Below are 19,878 nucleotides of genomic sequence, written 5' to 3' on the forward strand. Positions count from 1 at the left end.
CTCTCTTGACTCATGTCTCTCATCGCTGTGTTTCCTTCCCTCCCCCATTTGCCTTTCTCACCCTTTCGTAACTCTCTTGTTTCCTCTTCAACAGCTTTCGTCAGCGCTGATGTTTGATGCGGTTCATGTGGTGGTTGGGGCCGTGAGGGAATTGAACCGCAGTCAGGAAATCGGAGTGAAGCCGCTCAGCTGCACCTCGCCTCAGATCTGGCAACACGGGACCAGTCTTATGAACTACCTGCGCATGGTAACCTCGATATACTGTCCAATCCCTTCAAATTTACACATTCATACACATGCACACAATTACATCTTGAGACACATCAGTACGAAATGAGCACATGCGGTTTGATGCATTTTAGTTTGTTATTTAGGTGCTCACACAAATGTTAGAAAATGCCTACAGATATTTATCAAGGCCACATTTTCAAATATAAAAATGTAATTGTCAACAATATGTTAAGTAATTGTGATTTCTCAAGCAAAATGCCAAATATTGTCTGCTGGTGCTAGACTCTAAAAGTGTATGTTATTGTAAACAATATGTTTGTGTTTTGAGTGTTAGGTGGATAAAGCAAAGCATTTAAACAAACCTCGGATTCAAAGAAATTGTATTTTTTAAGTATTTCTTTCATAATCTGTAAGTATTTTCATACATTTCATAGACAAAACAATAGATGAATTAATGAAAAAACGACATAGTAAGGTAAATCATTGCTAATCCACGGCCAAAACACAATTATGTTTATATTATAGTGATATAAATCAGAGAAACACATGAGAATTGTACACCTAGCAAATATTTTGATATTTTCACTTGAAAAATCCCACAAACAATTATCCCTAATCAGAACTGCGGTGGATTAATTATCTCTCAATTGACTTAATCATTATTCACTTAGTACAGCTACATTCTGTATCACCCTCATGTCATGTCACATGTAACCTCTGTCTCTTGTAACTGTCTGTCATCTCCCATCTCCGCTTGTGTGTGTGCTCCTCTCATCGACTACCTGTTGTCAAGGCAGCCCGAGCCCCATCTCTCACTGCCTCCATCCCACCAGCCTGACATCTGCCTTTGTTAGTCAACATCACGGTGTGCTCCATCTTCAGCGCCGTGCCATTCATCATAGAACCCGCTAACAGTGCCAGCACCTGGGTTCTGGAGACGTAAAGTCTGTGAGGTGCCGTTTTGAGTCTTATTAGGGAGTTGTTGACTCTCTCTGCCTCAGCCTCTCGCTCAGTCACTCTCTCCTAGTTGAGCCAAAACTGATCACCCTGTCTGCTAAGCCTCACACACTGCCTCTGTCTCCATAGCGCCTTCTTGTTTTTCACCCTCTCTTTTCGCTGTAGATAGCACCTGTCCGCCTAATCATGATAGATAGTGGGAAGAAAAATATTTGGTTTTGTAAAGAAGATACTTTTCTTTCTTATTGTTTCTACCAGGGCTGCAGGATTTGGAAAACTGATTATTTAGACGTATATTGAAATTGCGATATTGGGACTTTCTCTGCAGCACTACTAAACTTAATTCCAAATGATGTTTTCACATATTTGCTTCCAATAACTACTAATATTGTACCTACTAGCATTAGGATATTACATGAGTCCATATTTCATTAATAGTGCCACCATAGTTTCCACACTCTGTTTCCAATCTTTATTTCTCTTCTTTTCATTCTTCGTGCTTTCTAACCTCGCTCTTTCCGTTGGCCTACCAGGTGGAGTACGATGGTCTGACAGGGCGTGTGGAGTTCAACAGCAAAGGGCAGAGGACCAACTACACCCTGCGGATCCTGGAGAAGCACAGAGGAGGCCACAAAGAGGTCAGGAGTCACCTGTTATCATGCGGCAGAGGTTATACGCCCCCAGGCTTTGGGTTAGTTACAGGTCACCCGTCTGAATCTACTGTTCCGGCGGCGCTGTTTAACACTGAGGTCAGCCTCATCGCAGGCTCCCCTGAGAGCAGCCAAACATTTAACTTTGTGAAGTTGCTCTGATGCGTTGCACCTGTCGGCACTGCAGTTTAACCGGCCATCAGACATCATCATGTTGCGGCTGCAGATACATGACAGTATTGATTATCTGAAGGCCACTGAAATACATTCTCTTCTTAAGCAGTTCTGTAGTATTTACATCTTGTTTTCAGTCTTCCTAATGGAGTTTTTATGTTTCAGCTGACCCTATGCCATGTGCTGTGTTGTTGTGTCTTTCTTGCGTGTTGACTTCTTGCGATGTTTTCTGATTTAAAAAACATACATAAATTACATTTTCATTATGGTTGGTTTATTTTCTTCCCATGCCTACAAACAATGACATTCATTTGTAGGAATCAGCGTTTGTAATTGGCCTCAAGCTCCGAACAGAGTGGATTTGCAGATCTCATCATCTTACTCAAAAATAATCCTATGTACTATTTATGGCTTAATGGAGCTCAATTTTCTCATGTTGTTGTGACAGCACTATTCTTTCAAATGAAATGTCCCTTAGTTGAAACGATATTTTTGTATGCTTGCTCCTTTCTAAACATTATTATCATACATATTTACATCAAGGATCCTAACAGTAGGCCGGAGTCAGATACTCAGTTGTGTTGCATTTAGAACAATTAACTATATTTATATCCACAGCCTTACAGAGAAACTGTTGCCATATGATCATATTGTGTTGTAAGTCTGACCTTAACTTGTATCTCTGCAAAGGTTGTAACTACAGCGAAACTGAAAGAGAAATTCTTTGTGCACTTCCATAAAATCTGAGTTTTAAACTCATCCCTGGCTGGTTACATTTGGTATGTCTCACAGCCAATAGATGTCTCATATATAAACGTCGGCAAAGAAACCTGAAGCCTCCAGTGCAGAGCGGACTTGAAATACAGACAGGAGAGTTTGCATTAGCACAGTGAAAGTTTTGACAGCAAACACGATGGTGTGCACTGCAGTCTTTGAATGTAAGCTGGACCCTGGAGCTTCTCTTCACTATCTACCGAAAAAACCTCACTTGATTTTATTCTTTGTTTCACAACCACTGACACTGTGTCTGCCAGTGCCAGTTACCAGCTCACATCTTCCTAAGCGCACATCCGAAGCCCTGCAGTGTGCGAGCTATTTATTATTTTAATGATTACTCATTTCCAGCTCAGCACCTGCCCTCTTTGTGTTACAAGATAACAAACAACATCAACGAAAAAGGTTATACCTACGTCTGCCGTTGTGATGATTCTGCTAGTTTCCGTATTTAGTGCAGACTTCTCTGAATCTGGATCTGGCTGAGGCTCAAACAGTACGGCTGAATGTCTGATGTTTTCACTAGCCATCTTGGTGCACACCTTTTAATAGTCATCCTAACACGAGCAGCAGTTGTGATATAGATCCAGGATTTTTCAGATGAGTAAGAAAGTGTAGGTAAGCTTCCAGGCGCTTTTCAGGGTTTCACTTTTTATTGGAATCATACAAATAAATCATAGCAGAATATTTGTATAAAGTTCAACAAGTATTTAGATTCACACATTATAGTATTTTTAGCTTTATATTTGTATTTTTTGTCTCTCCTGGGACTGTCTCCCTGCTTTAATGTTCAAAAAGCTCTTGATGTTTCTCATACTGCCTGTGCTGCAGCACCTCTTTTCACCCTCTGTCTGAAACCAGAGCCTAGTCTCCTCTGATTGGTTAGCTGGCCAGCTCTGTTGTGATTGGTCAACCCCTAGAGATGTCCCGCCCCTTAGCCTATCACGTACAATGTGTCGGAGCGCTACCCAATAGAAGCACAAGTGTTACAAAGTGATGTCATTAGGTTACAGGAGTAAACAAAGGAGTCTAATGGAGGCGTTTAAGGCAGGGGGGGAGTGTGTGGGAGAGAAACTCCCTCTGGAGGGGTCACAGGGATTTTAGCCTTTGCAGAGCTTTTACGTGCACAAAAACGTATATAACACACTAAAGGAATAATAATGGTAAACATTAAAACATAGTTTAACAATAACCCAATTAGTAAACACTCCTAATGTTTGTGCTCTCACTCAGCATTGTTGGTTACAAAGTAAAATCTGTCTTGAGTTTTTTAACAATAGTCACCCACGCTTACCAGACCAATTAGGATCTAGCAGAAAATCCACCATGTGTTCTGACTTGAGCAGGAATGTGTTTTCTTGTTCAAGGCTTCGACCTTTGATTTGTAGAAGATAAAACAAATCCTGGTTGTTACATTTCCTGGACCACCAGATCTTCCCTGTCAGTCTGTGCACTTCTATCTATTTGATGTACTAGTGACATGCCACAACGCATTTGTTAAGGGTAGTTGGTCAATGTGGGGGACCAAAATAAAATGTTGGCAGACCCAACCAACGAGGTGTTAAGAACAATTTCAGCGGCAATATTCTGTCAGTGCACAATCCTCCAGTGAGCATTAGAAAGAAAGGTGAGGCAAGATAGATATCAAAATGCATTTGAAAGTCAAGATTAAATGAGGCATAAGTGTACACATCAGTGCAGATCCAGAGTGAGGGAATTACGCTGCGGTTCATTGACTGGAGGAAACACTTTCCCTTCACCTTACCTTCAGACGTTTCGCAGGGTTCTGCTATAGGCCAACTGCCTCCCATGCTAACGCTAAATACCACCTGATAACCATACTTAAAGCCTGACTTAAGACTGTTAGGTAGCTGTAATTACTATTTTAACTCTGCCCACCTCTCTGCACAGCAGCACCCTCACTGTAGGCAGCGCAGTGATGGCTGACAGAAAAAAGACCACTCTTAAATGTCAGGGCAGGATAAAGAGTGTTATAGAAAAACTGTGATTCTGTCTGAGGAGTCATTACCTCTCCTCTGACCTATTGAAAAATGTACAGCAATATCTCCCAAAGACGTGTCTGTGAGCTGCCGTTCCACCCCTGCACACCGGTTAGGTCATAATCACACACTTATGTACCTTAGCGACTTTACTGTCTCCATAAAACGGAAATATGTGAGCTGTTTTTTTATGCAATTTAAGGAAGGTGTTAGTAGGATAATAGACATGGCAATGAAACTCCCGCTCATGAATGCTTTTTATATTTTGCCATCTTCTCTCAGATCATTGCTCTGCCTGTAATAGTAGGGATTTTCTTTTTACAATGCATTGTACTAGTACAGTATGACTCCAATGGGGGGGATTAAGTCAATATGCGTGTACTGTATGCACAATAAGGATACAAAAGCAGAGAATAATATATACAACATTCAAAGGTCCTTGTAGAAAGGACTCATAGTGCTACTGAAATGCATATTTGCTTCACATGGTTGCTACAGGTATAGACTTATAGTTACGTTAGAGATTAAAGAGCACATTCAACACAATCATTTCTGTGTACTTTTTGCCTCTACAGCACCTCTTTTCACCCTCTGTCTCAAACCAGAGCCCAGTCTGCTCTGATTGGTTAGCTGGCTGGCTCTGTTGGGATTGCTGAACCTCTTAAATATTGCTCCGCGCCCTTAGCCTATCACGTACAATGAGTTGGAGTGCTAGCCAATAGGGGCAAGAGTGCACAATGATGTCATCATGTTACCAAAGTCAAAGGAGTCAAATCGAGGCGTTTCAAGCAATGGCAAAAACCTATATAACACACCACAGGAAAGGAAAACCCCCCAAAAGAATTAAAAGCCCCCTTTAATGCCGCAGTATTTGTCCCACTTCAGCCGTTGATTTTCTCTGGCTTTCTCGTCTCTGTTAGATCGGGATCTGGTACTCCAACAACACACTGGCGATGAACTCCACCAGTCTGGACATCAATGTTTCGGAGACGCTGGCCAACAAGACACTCATCGTCACCACCATACTGGTAAGTTACCTCCTGCCCCCCCGTGCTGCTGAGGTCATGGATGTTATTGTGCCACAGCTCAAGCTGTGTTGTTGTCTGTTTTGTGCTAATTTCGCCGTCACTGTAGCTGTCATAGAAACTGAGAGAGCACTGAGAGAAATGTGTCGCTGAATTCAAACCGCCAGAGTATTGGACCTCCCATAATTTGTGAGTAATATCACATCAGAAAATCAATAGATCCCATACATGATGCTGCTCCATCATCTTCAGGTTGGCATGGGTTTATACAGTTAACACACTTACAGTAAATTTGCTAAAATAAAACATTAAATGAGCTTTGTTGACATGACTGTTGATGTAACAATATTGCCAACTCTTGATTACTTTATTGCTATTATTATACTTGGTTAGGAAAACTAAGGGGTGCATGCGCTGACTGAATGACCCAGCAGCAGGGAAGGGGCTGTTCACGTGCACAATCACGAACACGAACCATCAGTCCTTCGCAACACTAAGTACATAACAAATCATATGGCAACAGTTAATCGTACGTTCCTTCAAAACATACACAACTGGTTATAAAAAGAGTAGGTATTTTGTAGCCGTGAGAGCTATTTGGCTGATTTCTCTCAAGAATTAAATTGGTTTATGCCCATGAGTACTGGGGGGTTCTGCATATGTCTTAGCCTTGTGAAATACCACTTGAACTAGAAGATGTACACACTACGTGAATCAGAAATTATACTAAAAGCTTGCAGATGTTTTTTTAAGTGATAGTGCAGATGATAGATGTCCTGTCTTTCAGACCTAGGTATTGCTGTAGCACGAATAAAGTCTGAATCCTACTATTCCCAAAGATGCAACTGTTTGTAATCTTTATGTTTAGACTCTTCCTGACTTGTTGTCAATGTCTTTGTATGAATTGTCCAATCAATGGACTTCAAATGTACGATAAGTATAACTTAATTTGAGATATGACTCGAAATGCTTCGTACAAAGTTACATAAGAAAACATAATCGAATGAATGGCATCAATAAAACAGCTTGTGTTTCCCTACCTGTCTTAAAGCAATTATTCTCTATTTGAAGAATTGTAATTATTACATTTCTTCCCGAGTTCGATAGGTAAATGAATAGCTCATTACAAAGAATGAACTCTATGGTTATAAAGAAAGTAAAGTTACGGGTGGTGTATTATAACATCTAATAGAGCCAGGTTACACCTTGTTTCCAGACTCAGTAAGCGAGTGGAATTGATCTCCTCATCTCTCTCTTCCAAAGAGACATTTTCCCAAAATGTGGTACTATCTGTTATTTACATAACAGTCATTATAATGGCTGCTTTGAAACATAGAGTCTAACATTTTAGTCAGTAATCTCTCCTCTCTCCTCAAATTGGATATTGTTAGTTTTGGATTGAATCGCCTTGTGTTTTCTTTCCCTTGCTTAGGAGAACCCATATGTGATGCGCAGAGAAAACTACCAGGACTTCCAGGGCAACGACCAGTACGAGGGCTTCTGTGTCGACATGCTGAAGGAACTGGCAGACATCTTGAAATTCTCCTTCAGAATCAAGCTGGTGGATGATGGGCTGTACGGGGCTCCAGAGCCCAACGGCTCTTGGACTGGCATGGTTGGAGAGCTAATCAACAGGGTGAGCATACTCTCCCTCCCTCTCTTACTTTCTTTATTTCGGTCTCACATACTCACAGCAACATGCTCAAATGTTCCAACCAGTGTCTCTACCAACAGAAACGTATGCTCATCACACACACCCACACACTCGCTCACTCACGCTGTAGCCCCAAACCACAACTCTGCTGTGACTTCTCATGTCTCAAATTGCCCTCAGAGGGGAGCGAGACTCTTATCTAGGACAAAAGCTGACTTGATAATTCCCCAAAAGAGTGGTTGCATTGCCTAAAATGTATCTGCACCATCTTTTCTTCACACTATCCCCCCTTCTCGCTCCCCCTGTCCAAACCTAGCACCTCAGACAGACAGTGTGGTGGAAGCAGGCTAATGAGAGCCCCTCTCTGCTTAATTACCATACGGTATACTTCAATTACCAGACTGTGGTCCCTGTGTGGGGCCTGCCACACTGGTGCTCCCCCGGCTCTCTACGCTTCCTCTCCCTCATGCCCTACCCACTGCCTGATCACTCAGCTCTAATTAGCGGCCCATGTTCATCAATTAGCTTTTAATGGAAGAGATGGAGGGGGGGCAAAGCGACCAGAGACCTCATACAGGTGCAAAGCCCGGCCACCCAGTGCTTACTCGCAATTAGCCTCATTTGGACTGTGGGTAATGTGCGAGTTTCTGTGCCAGAGGGAGAGTGCACACCTCGATGTTTTTCCAAATGTGTTTTCAAGTGCCACCGTCAAACATTTCATTTTTCATTCTGGAAATTAACATTTAAAAAACAACCAAACAAAGACTTTATTTTCCACGTCGCCTTAACTCCTACGGGGCGACAGAAGCAAATCTTTGGTTCTGTAATTTGTACTCTACACTATTGTAATGGTATAAATGTCTGTTGTATACTGTAGGTCAACCGCTTTAGAAACTATGAATCAGCCACCATGATAACATGAAAAGGCTGCCCAGCATCATTGTCTCTGACCCCAACCGTGTCCAGTAAATATGAAATAGTTATCATCAAATCAGACACACAGATATCCTTGATTTAAAACAGAAGCACCAGTTTATCCTGAAGGTGAAATGTGGAGCTTATTTTCAGATGAAATGTGCATTGAAGGGTTTTGAATGTATCTTCTATCTTTAGTGTAATGCTATGCTAAATGTATTTGTCCTTGTTTGATGTGCAAATGGAGCTACAGTGAAAATGTTCAGACTGACAATACGATCATTTCATACAAACAGAGCTCTCAGCGTCGAGTGTCTTTCTATTTTTACGCAGGTATCTGACCAGTGTCTTTTTTTCTCCCTGACTCTCCTCCACTGCCTCTCTCTTTCCCTCTCGCCTCCACCACTATCTTCACCACCTATCTATCTCTGTCAATCCTCCAGAAAGCAGACCTTGCCGTAGCAGGCTTCACCATCACATCAGAAAGAGAGAAAGTTATCGACTTCTCTAAGCCGTTCATGACCCTGGGGATCAGCATCTTGTACCGAGTTCAACTGGTGAGGGTGTTATCTGGGGCTGCAGGGCGCCGGCGTGCTGATACCCACTCCAGATCCTGTGTTAGATTCCCTCTCTTCTGTTTGTGCTGCTTTTTAAGCTGACAGGGTCCTACAGCTGACAGGGAGCTACACTTGCTTTAGGATTCTTATGAAATCAGACTGAATCTTACATAAGGGTTGATCCCATCTTTGAAGTCGAGGATTGTGTGGCGTGCTGCTCCGCTGTGTCCACTGTGAAATGTATAGGTGTAATTTAAATTGCTCAATAAGTCAGTGCTCGGAAGCTCCGTACCAGTGGCAGCTTTACATTGCTAATGAGCTTCTGGGTCCAAGCCAAGTGTGCTTCAGCAGGAGGCATTGTGAAAGGGATCGTTTATGGATTGTAGCATTAGCGTATCAAAGCACTGCAGACTTACTATCAGCAGCAGGGAAGGACACTGCCCCCCTGTGGTGCAGAGGAGACTTTCAGAGACTGCTGAGACATGACACCTAGTTTTTTAACACACTGTACCTCCCTGTCTCTTCTACTCCAACCATCTCTCCTCTTCATTTTGTTTCTCCTCTCTTCTCTCCCCGCACCAGGGTCGGAAGCCGGGTTACTTCTCCTTCCTCGACCCCTTCTCTCCGGCCGTCTGGCTCTTCATGCTGCTCGCCTACCTGGCTGTCAGCTGTGTGCTCTTCCTGGCTGCAAGGTCAATACATTACCTCACACAATGTACCCACAGTCTGCGGCTCGATCGGCATTTGTCATGTCGAACACGAGTTGCCTGTCAGATATCGTCATTTCCTACCGTACACAACCTCCCGCGGACAGATTGACAGGGATCGAATGACTGATTGGTGCTGGCTCAAATGATCTCAGGGAGGTGCATTACTGTACTGCAGTTTGACCTCAAGGTCGTTCAATCTGTATTCCACTCTGCCTGTGTTTCTCCACCAGGCTGAGCCCCTATGAGTGGTACAACCCTCACCCGTGTCTTCGAGAGCGCAGGGACGTGCTGGAGAACCAGTACACGCTGGGGAACAGCCTGTGGTTCCCCATCGGAGGCTTCATGCAGCAGGGATCAGAGATAATGCCCAGAGCCCTGTCCACCAGATGTGTTAGTGGGGTGTGGTGAGTCAGAAAATCCATGCATGTTATTGCTCTAATGCACTCCAAAGATAAAGATAATCCTGATCAACTCTCTCCCAAATACACAAACTAGAGTGCTTAAACTCAAATGTTTGTTGTCATTAAGTACTAAGTCTCCAAATGCTCCATTGACAATTAATTGGGACAGAATTTAAAGTTGACATTGAGAGAAACCAGAAGTAGTCAGATAATTATAGTGTGTTTTAAAACTGAGAAAAAGCTAATTTAGGTAAAAGTCAACAACATCAGTCTCACATTCATTGTCTTCGGAGCAGCTCCAGACCTAATACTACTCGATATCACAAGTTTCACAATTGAGTCAATGGTTTATGGATTTGAGGAGCTCATGCGCTCAAATATTGATTTAACTTAGACCATGGATATATATTAAATTGGAGTTATTTGTTTCAGAGTTCCCTTTGAAGTTTGTCTGCCAGCCAGTTTAAAATCTCCATAATTGGGTTTTGCTTATTGTTACTTTAATTAGATGTTTGAGATTCAATCTGCAGAGTTTTTACACTCAGTGTCAAAGGTGGAAACGTTTCTCTTAGCGCTCGTTAAATCTTGAATTTTAAAACGTGTATTTATGAGCAAAGGGTTACAGAAGAGCAAACAAATACTGAAATGTGGAAATAGTGGAGAACAAAAGATGAAAGATGAATACAATAGTTTAAAAACAGTAATACAATATCATTAAACCTGTTAAAATGATAAAGACTAGTAGACAAAAGGACCAGATCAATTTATTAGAAGGGGGCAGCCAATGCCGATGATCTATAAACTAAATGTGATTATTATAGGAATGCTAGCCATTCTCAGAGATATTTTTGCCTGCTGGATTCCTCATTTGCAAAAACTAATTTCTCCACCTTATTTCTTCATCATATCCTGCATTTTTCCTTGAGGATGCATTTCCCCCTTCTCTTGTACTTAGCACATCCGCTGTGTTAGATAATGACATTTAGATTTCAAAGTTTAACAGGATAAAGCTGAAATATCGCCCATGCAGTGAGTTTCAGTCCCTGAGCGCCGGGCGAAACAATACAAAAACGCTCAACTCACAGAAAATACCACGGTGGCCTGATGATAGTCCTGTGGCAACAGAGTGACTGGGACACACACACACACACACACACACACACACACACACACACACACACACACACACACACACACACACACACACACACACACACACACGTAAGTGAGGAAAAAATGATCGCTCAGAGCTAAGGAGATAAAGGGTAGAGGAAGACAGGAAGAGCAAATTACACTGAGTTGAGCAAGATATGGGATAGGGGAATATTATTAAGTATAGTGAGTACATGATGTTCTTTTTGAACAAAGTTTGAAGACATGCGAGAAAGGTCATGAGAGTCCCATTCAAGAAGTGTGGGAGTCCTGTACTGGTCTATGTTAGTCCTATAAACCTGACCCCATTTTTTTACCTCCCCTTAAATATGATTACAAACACTGTGAGATAATATACTTTTGGTAATGTTTGCGCCACCGTTTATGCTCTCCCTTTAATATTCCTTTTATGTTTTGGCCATTTTGGGCTCTGCTTCCAAAAAGCAGGAGTGATTAATAGTTATTTTCTATGTTTTTAATTATTCAATGCGATAAAATATCAGGATTTCCAGACATTTCCCAGAGAATTTGACATATGTTTAATTTTTTTTTGATCCAGGAAATGTATTTACTTGCAGCTAGGTTTACAAAAATGTCACTATAATAAACATGGTAAACCTTTTCTACTATTACAGGAAAAATGTTTAAATACTGCTGATTAACAGTTAGAGTTTACAGCACTTTGGTCAACTCTGTGCTATATGAATAGAGTTGGATTGGATTTAAGTTGTAGTTTTTAGAATCAGAAATCTGTTATTTGTCCTGCAGCTTGGAAAGCACTGTTCGTTTACTGTTACAACAGCAACCGTGCAGATAAAATGCAAACATTAAGTGGACCTACATTTTAAAACATGTTAATAAAAATACAATTAAATAAATACAAATATGTGGTAAAACAGGGGTGTCCAAACTATGGGCAGGGGGCCAAATGCGGCCCATGGTCCATAGACCCTTCATATTTACCTTTATGATAAGAAATCTGAGGCTTCTGTTTTAAGAAGTGAGCTGCCAATACAACAAGTGAAACCCTTTAGAGAGCTGTGATGAGAGGCTGTAAAGCATATTCAAATATCAAACATAATTCACCTTCATTTGATTGATTTTGCTAACTTATAACTTAAGAGGGAATATACCTCCCCTCTAGTGAATGGCCCAGCCCTTTGTATGTTTTACTGGATGTGGCCCTGAGTGAAAAATGTTTAGAAAGGTAAAACATAAGAGGCAGGATTAAAAAAAGTGAACATGTTAAAGTACTAGGAGCCAGTAAAGACATTATGACATTGTAAAAATTGAGTGTATCTTGTAATTACACCTGAAAACAAACTCTGTTGTTGCCATATGAGTGACATAAATATAGCCTCTTGTCCCTCCATACTCACCCTTTCTCTTCCCCTGGTCTCCCCCTGATAGGTGGGCGTTCACCCTGATCATCATCTCCTCCTACACGGCCAACCTGGCGGCCTTCCTCACCGTCCAGAGGATGGAGGTCCCCATCGAGTCTCCGGACGACCTGGCCGACCAGACCAACATCGAATACGGCACCATCCACGGAGGGAGCACCATGACCTTCTTCATGGTACGCCCCACTCTTGTTCTATGTCTGGGGTTCTGAGTGAGCCTGTGTGTGTGTGTTTTTGTTAAAATGATGTGGATGTTGATGGCTGTGTGAGTTTGGCATCTAATTTGACAATTTCCTTTAATACCGTAAATGTTTCATGAGGTTTTTGGGTTTGTTTGTGTGATTTAGTGAACTGTTTCTGTCCTTATTGCCGTGCCAAAAGTGACTTCATACTTCATAGGCTACTATATCTCTGTTGTTTTCTTTATGGCTGTTTGTGATTGTGTTAAGTGGCTGGCTGCCTGTGTTTGCTTATGAGAGCGCTTCCAGCCTCTGTGTTTGTCAAAGAGGGCGTGTGTGTGTGTCTTTGTGTAGGTGTGTTTGCATGTGGGAGTGAGTGTAGGTGAGTACATGAAAAAACTGTGTATTTGTTTATTTGTGTGCAAGCATGGGAAATGGCTGCATGCCAAATTGTGAGTGTTTATGCTTTACATTCTCCTGGTGTTCGTCCACACCGAGGATATAAGAAAGAGTGGTCTGTTTGTGCCTACTGTACATAAGCCAATTTTAGTGCTACAGTACATTACCCCACTCAAAGCCTAATCCACACAAACACACACACACACACACACACACACACACACACACACACACACACACACACACACACACACACACACACACACACACACACACACACACACACACACCTCGCATTATGACATTCACATGCAGCCGTGTCTGCTGGTTTCCTTTCTTCTCACACAGAGATGCAACCTGTAATTGTTCACTTTAAACATTTAATCCTGTTTTAGAGCTTTCCGTATTTGCTAAACCCCTCCTGTGTGCTGATTTACCTCCATCTGTTGAAAGATGATGCATCAGCTACACCATGTGCGAATAATCTGTATCCTTGATTCACCTTGCTATTTTCCCTCTCCTTCTTCCTTTTTGCGTTCATTTGCCATTGATGTTTCCCTCCTCTCGTCATTATTCACCCGCTGCTCTTCGTAAATAACCCTCCCCTGTTTGGATGCATCTTCTCTTTTATCCTAGCTTCTTTTTTTCTTTCCTATCGATTTAATTTCTGCTTCGGAGACAAATGAGTGTAAGAACACATATCTGACATCAGTATTTAATTCTCGTTTTTTGTGCTCTGCAGAACTCCCGTTACCAGACCTACCAGCGGATGTGGAACTACATGAACTCCAAGCAGCCCAGTGTGTTTGTGAAAAGCACAGAGGAGGGCATCGCCCGCGTGGTCAACTCAAAATACGCATTCCTGATGGAGAGCACCATGAACGAGTACCACCGCGGACTCAACTGCAACCTCACCAAGATAGGAGGCCTGCTGGACACCAAGGGCTACGGCATCGGCATGCCACTGGGTAATAAACACATCTTTAAAACATACAAGCCTGTAGCAGCTGATAATGTAAATAACTGCCGAGTAAAAGCATCAAATAAGTGTAAAGATGGAGTGCAGGGCTTTTGCATATCAATGATTTATAACGCTGCCAGGGTTAGCTCTCTTTAGGAAAGCCAGGTGTACAGGGGGGGAGAAGTATTCAGATCTTTTACATAAAAAATACCAATGCATACAAATACTCCATTTCAAGTTTAAAAAATAGTCTCAATTTCCAATTCTCTATGAAAGTACGAACATATTGTCAACAACATGTAGTTAAAACAACTGCAGAAACACACCCTCCTTATATGATGATATAATACGAATATGTGATTTTATTAGATCAGTAATCACAACCAGGGATCACACATTATTGTTGATGCTCTTATCTGGTAACGTTATCCTTTACTATATTTGCTATTTTGAAAGAAACGGTACATAATCACACCATAAGAAGGAAAGGAGAAGTCTTTGAAGCCTATAAATGGGTTTGGAAAACCTCAATATTGATTTAATCAGCGGCAATTTCAGGCAAAGCATTTCAACGCCTACACGCGCCTGCAGCAAACCCTCAGTCGTGCCTGAAGATCTGAGGCTCAGATTCTCCTCCCCGGGGGGATCAAAGATCACGGACGGTCAACAAATATAACTGTCATGTGTTTGATTAGACCTATAGTTTATTAACAAAGGCCTGAAATCTCTCTTAAAATCAACAACAGGCAGAGAAGCCTCAAGAGATGATTCACTCATCATATTTTTTGGACCCATTTCAAATTTCTGTTTGCCTTTGCTTGTGAATTAATTCCAAAGAATAGGGTAAAGTGTCAAGACAACAGCATATTACAAAATGTACTGAATATAGCACTACAACACTTATAGAGTGGTCTTCAGTGGTTAGAAAGACATTCACAGAACAGTTTGGTGAAGCTTTGAACAGAGAGCAGCGATATTATGTTGATGATTGTCGAAACACTAATAGCTATCCTTTAATGCTCCAACCCTCGATATGAAGCAGCATCACAGAGGGTGTTTATTTATACTGAGAGGCTTTTTTTGTTTTTCTAATTAATTAGCCTGCTTCTTTTGAGTGTTTTATTGCAGTCCAGAGAGATAAAATATACGGTTTTTGACAAGTGGAAAAAGATTTGTGATGATAAAACACAATACTGCATTTAGATGTTCCTCTTCCCCCTTCGATTCCTTGTCCACTTTGATGGTGTGTGATATTAGACAGTAAACATAAATCCAGTTTATTTGTATACAGCCCAATATCACCAAACACGTTCGTCTCAGTGGGCTTTATAGATTAAAGACCAACAACAACAACAACAACATTGTAAACAGATAGAATTACAGCGAAATGAGAAGAAAGGGTAGTGTGTGAAATACAAATAGAAATAGAACAAAATAAAATACACAAAAAAGACAAAAACATGAAACATTAAAACAAATACCATAAAAAGCCAGCTCTAAATGAAGGCTTTGTTAAAAATGTCAACGCACTCTTAAAAGTTTGGACAGTCTCTGCCTCTCTGATAAAAATACATAAAAACACATCTGATAATTGATGTTCTTACAACACATTAAGATGAAAACCACAGCAAAGGAAAAGCTAAAAAGGAAGTCTGTGTAAGTATCAGACAATGAAAAAGAAGCTCAGATTCTGAGCTTTATTAAACATCACAACCACTTCAGTCAAGCAGCCCTGAGCTTCAGCAAACTCACGATGCACGACTTTCCTACAAAAGTTATCTGGCTTTTGTTTAATCATTAGTCAAAAACAATGACATTGCACTAGACAAGGAGTGCAGCACCGCGGATGTAAACGTATATCTGTGCCTGTAACGATCACAGGTTTAATGTATTTTTCTACATTAAGAAGATAACGCAGAGCTATGCTTGTGTAGCAATGCTGATATTAAAGGTCTTTCTCTATAAACCTCAACAACAAACTTATTTGACTGTCGGAGAGGCAGAAACACCTGCATGAGATCCATTATGCTAATCGGACACATGTAGTTGAACTGATTAGGGAGAGATTACGTCTGAAAAATGTCTTGTTCGTGCCGGAGTTATTTTTTATCGGAGGGATTAGTAAGTATTTCAACTGGAAGTAATGAAACTGCAGTTAATTGCTTTTCCACACACGTCCGGCGTTTTTTAAAAATGTTGTTCAGCTCACAGAAGTTGTGTCGCTGCATCGCAGTGATCCATACTAACGAAGAGGAGGAAGAGAGAGAGAGGGAGGGAAAGGACCGTTAGTAAAATATAAGGAGTCAAAGGTTTTAAGAAAGAAGAGCAGAGTTACTCTTCATGAGAGCAAACAGTCATTGGGGGACAGAAAAGAGAAGAGGAAGGACTTGTGTATATACAGGGCATTAATGATTCAAAGGCTTAATTGTTATATGCACAACAGCTACAGCCTCCAACAATGCAACGTACTGCACTTTACTCACAGGAAGACAGGGGAAGTTAAATCATGCAGTAGATATAATGGTGCGAGTAAAATGCAGTAGAGTAAATACTTTGTACTATGTAAGTATACATATGTGGAATAAACAGATGTATATACAAACACATGTAAGTGCTTCACAGAGTCTTATTGCCTGTAGGATAAAACTGAGTTGCATGTTTTCTCACTAATCTTACACATCGTTCAATTAATTTGGGCATTTGTTGGCTCTTAATATGCTAAATATAAAGCTACAGCTAGGAGAGGATTACCTTAGCTCAGCATAAAGGCTTTGGTTTGACCATAGGATAATAAAATGTGGAGTTACTCTGCACTATTCCCTCATTGGGGACAGTGACCAGCTTTCTAACTTGCTAGTTTTACATTTTCTTTCTACAAGTAAGCACTCAAGATATAAAATGTAAATGATTTGGCTTCAGTTGCTGGTAGACAGATTATTTATTTTTACCATTTGGACTCAGCCAGTGTAGATGTTTCCAGCTTAGTTAATCATCTCCTGGCTGAAGCTTCATGTTCACATTTAAGAGTGAGTGGTATTAATGTTGTCATCTAAGTGTTGGCACTAAAAAAGCAGATGAGCATGTGTTGAACTATCCCTTTAATGACCGCACACAGATATGCTGGTAGACAGAAAACACAAGTGAGAATTTACAATTAAACTACTCAGCAAAATTAGCACGACTCGCTCAGAGGGGGATTGTGAGCTTGTAGATGAAGGAGCTCTGGTTCTGTATTGCTGTGGGGAATGATATTAGTATATTTCAGAAGAGGTTTGTCATGGTGGGAAGTGATTTGTATCGCCTCCCAGAGGACAACGACTCAAAAACGTGATCCAGAAACACCATCCCTGTCACAAATTACAGAACAAGCATTTTGCAGAAAGCAGTTCAGAAGCTCCGCTGATTATCTTCACGTCTGCATAACACTGGTGTAACCTTTCCTGGTGCCGTTAAATCTTCCCACTCTCCTCTACTGTATCTAGTTCATGACATGCTTTGTATGCGGTCTGACTAGCAGCTGTACCACTGGCTCTGTCTGGTTGTAATCCCGCTCTTTTATCTCCCACTAATCCTCACTTTATTCTCAGAGTAAGATCACTCATAGCCATCTTGAGGCGGGAACAGCCAATCTATCAGTGTGATTCCTGCTCCTTTTCTCTTACACTTCACTCGTGTTTTGCTCCTCGTCTGAAATAACCCCCTCTCTCGTAACGGGCTCTTGTGCTGCACCTTTTTTTTTTCATCCTCCACCACTCGCCCTTATCCTTGATTTCCTGTCATTTCCCAGGGTCTCCATTCAGAGATGAGATCACGCTGGCCATCCTCCAGTTGCAGGAGAATAACCGGCTGGAGATACTGAAGAGGAGGTGGTGGGAGGGAGGCCAATGCCCCAAAGAGGAGGACCACCGTGCCAAGGGTCAGTGGACCGCAGCTGTCTGTCTCCTTTTCCCTCCTTCTCTCTAATGTGCCCCATAATAGTCTCCTCACAAGTCCTCGCTAACGGCTTATGGCTAATGTCCTTGTGAAGGGTGCTTAGCCAAATCTACTTTCCCAAATGTCTCGTGTTTGTCTCAGGTGGTGTGTAATGGGAGTTTTATTAGAGTGCGTCTGTCTGTTCACACGTGTTAAATGTGTTAAGTGTGTGATGTGTGTGTGCCTCAGTATTTATGCCACTGCACTGAAAGTCTAGTTTGAAAACGTTTCGGGTAACTCTGGAAAAAAAAGACCTTTTCTTCATAGATCTTCATTAGTGTAGTTTATATCAAGTGTTCAGCGGACCAATAATTTCACTATTCATTCAGCCACTTCATCAATTTTAAGTTTGTCATTTAATTAATATAGCACTCCAGGAATTTAGAATTGCACTTACATAAGGTTGAGGTAATTGAAAGCGACAGTGTTCAAAAGAGTGATAAATAAATTGGAGCTGAAGGTAAAATGGAAAAGATTTAGTGAAATAATCATTATTATAATAAAGGAGATTAGATAGTGTAAGAGCTAAAGAGGTTCTAACAAATACAAGGTAGATTTGCTGCTTATTATTAAATGTTTTTGTATCTCCTTTTCTTTGTCACTTCAAAAATGCTCGTTTCTGATTTATATATAATGTTTTATTTATATTATAGATAAGGAAAGAAATTTGAGTCATGGAAAACTAAGTGCAGGGAATCCATATTTCTAGACGCCACACTCCCTGAGTTGTAATGCTGTGTCTCTGAAACTCCCTGCAGTTCGTTCCACAGGCTGTCCATTAGGAAACGGTGGTCTCCAAGCCCGACGTGATATAACTAGAGGGAGGTCTCTTGAGTAATTTTCCCAGACATAAAGGAGTACTTTTGAGAAATGCGCTAAGTTGCTCTCTTGCTGAGAGTTAGTTGAGAAGATTGAAACCACTCAGCAGCTTCTTAGCATGAAGCCTGAAATGAAGAAATGACTCTAGAGTGGAAACCTTATAATTTTGTACCCTGTTGTTCAATCTGTACAAAAAACTAAAGCGATAAAATGGCAAGTTGCTTGGCAAGCTTCAGAGAGGCTGGTTGGCAAAGTGTCTGTCCTTATAGATAGAGCCAGGCTAGCTGTTTCCCCTGGTTTCCATGCAAAGCTAACTGGCAGTAGCTTCATATTTATTGTATTGTAGCGGTGTCAATTTCCTCATCTAACTCTTGGTAAGATGGAAAACACTTGCATTTCCTCAACAGCTCTTCAGATCCAAAGAAAACATTGCATTACATTGTCTTATCTTTTTATGAGTGTGCCAACTAGCACTAGCATGAGGATTAGCTTATCTTCCTGCGGTCCAAACAAAAAACAGCCAAACAAACAGCTCATCTCCTGTGATTACAATATAACTTGTGAGGAGTTAAAACAAAAATGACAATCCTTTTAACCATCCTTAAGGCAAACACATAGAAACTCACTGATAATTGCCCAAATATAGATGGTGTTTAAGTAAGGGTTTGAACCTATCTTTATTATGCTCCATCAATAGAGTTTAGCTGACCATGGCTCTGTTCGTTACTGTTCACTGTATCAAACTTGTTTTTGCTTTAGGGTACATAAACCGTCTTACTGTTGCATGTCGGGATGAGTGTACTGAGCAAAATGAGAAAATCTGGAACTGACTGCAGATCAGTTTGTCTACATATTGTCTTAACTTTGTTCCTGTGTGTAACATCCTTTGCGCAAGCTCTTCATTCTGTGGATTATTACAACCCTCAACATTAATCCCGGGCGCTGTAT

The 19,878-nt window shown here is 41.1% G+C and overlaps 1 protein-coding gene across 1 annotated transcript in view; it reads left to right on the forward strand.

The window, feature by feature from the left end:
* grik5 (glutamate receptor, ionotropic, kainate 5) overlaps positions 1–19,878 on the forward strand; it is a 39,855-nt gene that overhangs the window by 13,935 nt on the left and 6,042 nt on the right. Inside the window, exons 8-17 of the mRNA XM_063878261.1 lie at positions 95–247; positions 1,722–1,826; positions 5,707–5,814; positions 7,244–7,447; positions 8,824–8,937; positions 9,520–9,629; positions 9,878–10,051; positions 12,611–12,776; positions 13,921–14,146; positions 17,927–18,055. Of these exons, the coding sequence (XP_063734331.1) occupies positions 95–247; positions 1,722–1,826; positions 5,707–5,814; positions 7,244–7,447; positions 8,824–8,937; positions 9,520–9,629; positions 9,878–10,051; positions 12,611–12,776; positions 13,921–14,146; positions 17,927–18,055 (1,489 nt within the window). The remainder of the gene's footprint in view (positions 1–94; positions 248–1,721; positions 1,827–5,706; positions 5,815–7,243; positions 7,448–8,823; positions 8,938–9,519; positions 9,630–9,877; positions 10,052–12,610; positions 12,777–13,920; positions 14,147–17,926; positions 18,056–19,878) is intronic.

The sequence above is a fragment of the Eleginops maclovinus genome, chromosome 3 (assembly GCF_036324505.1).
Source record: "Eleginops maclovinus isolate JMC-PN-2008 ecotype Puerto Natales chromosome 3, JC_Emac_rtc_rv5, whole genome shotgun sequence".
NCBI classification, from domain to species: Eukaryota; Metazoa; Chordata; class Actinopteri; order Perciformes; family Eleginopidae; genus Eleginops; species Eleginops maclovinus.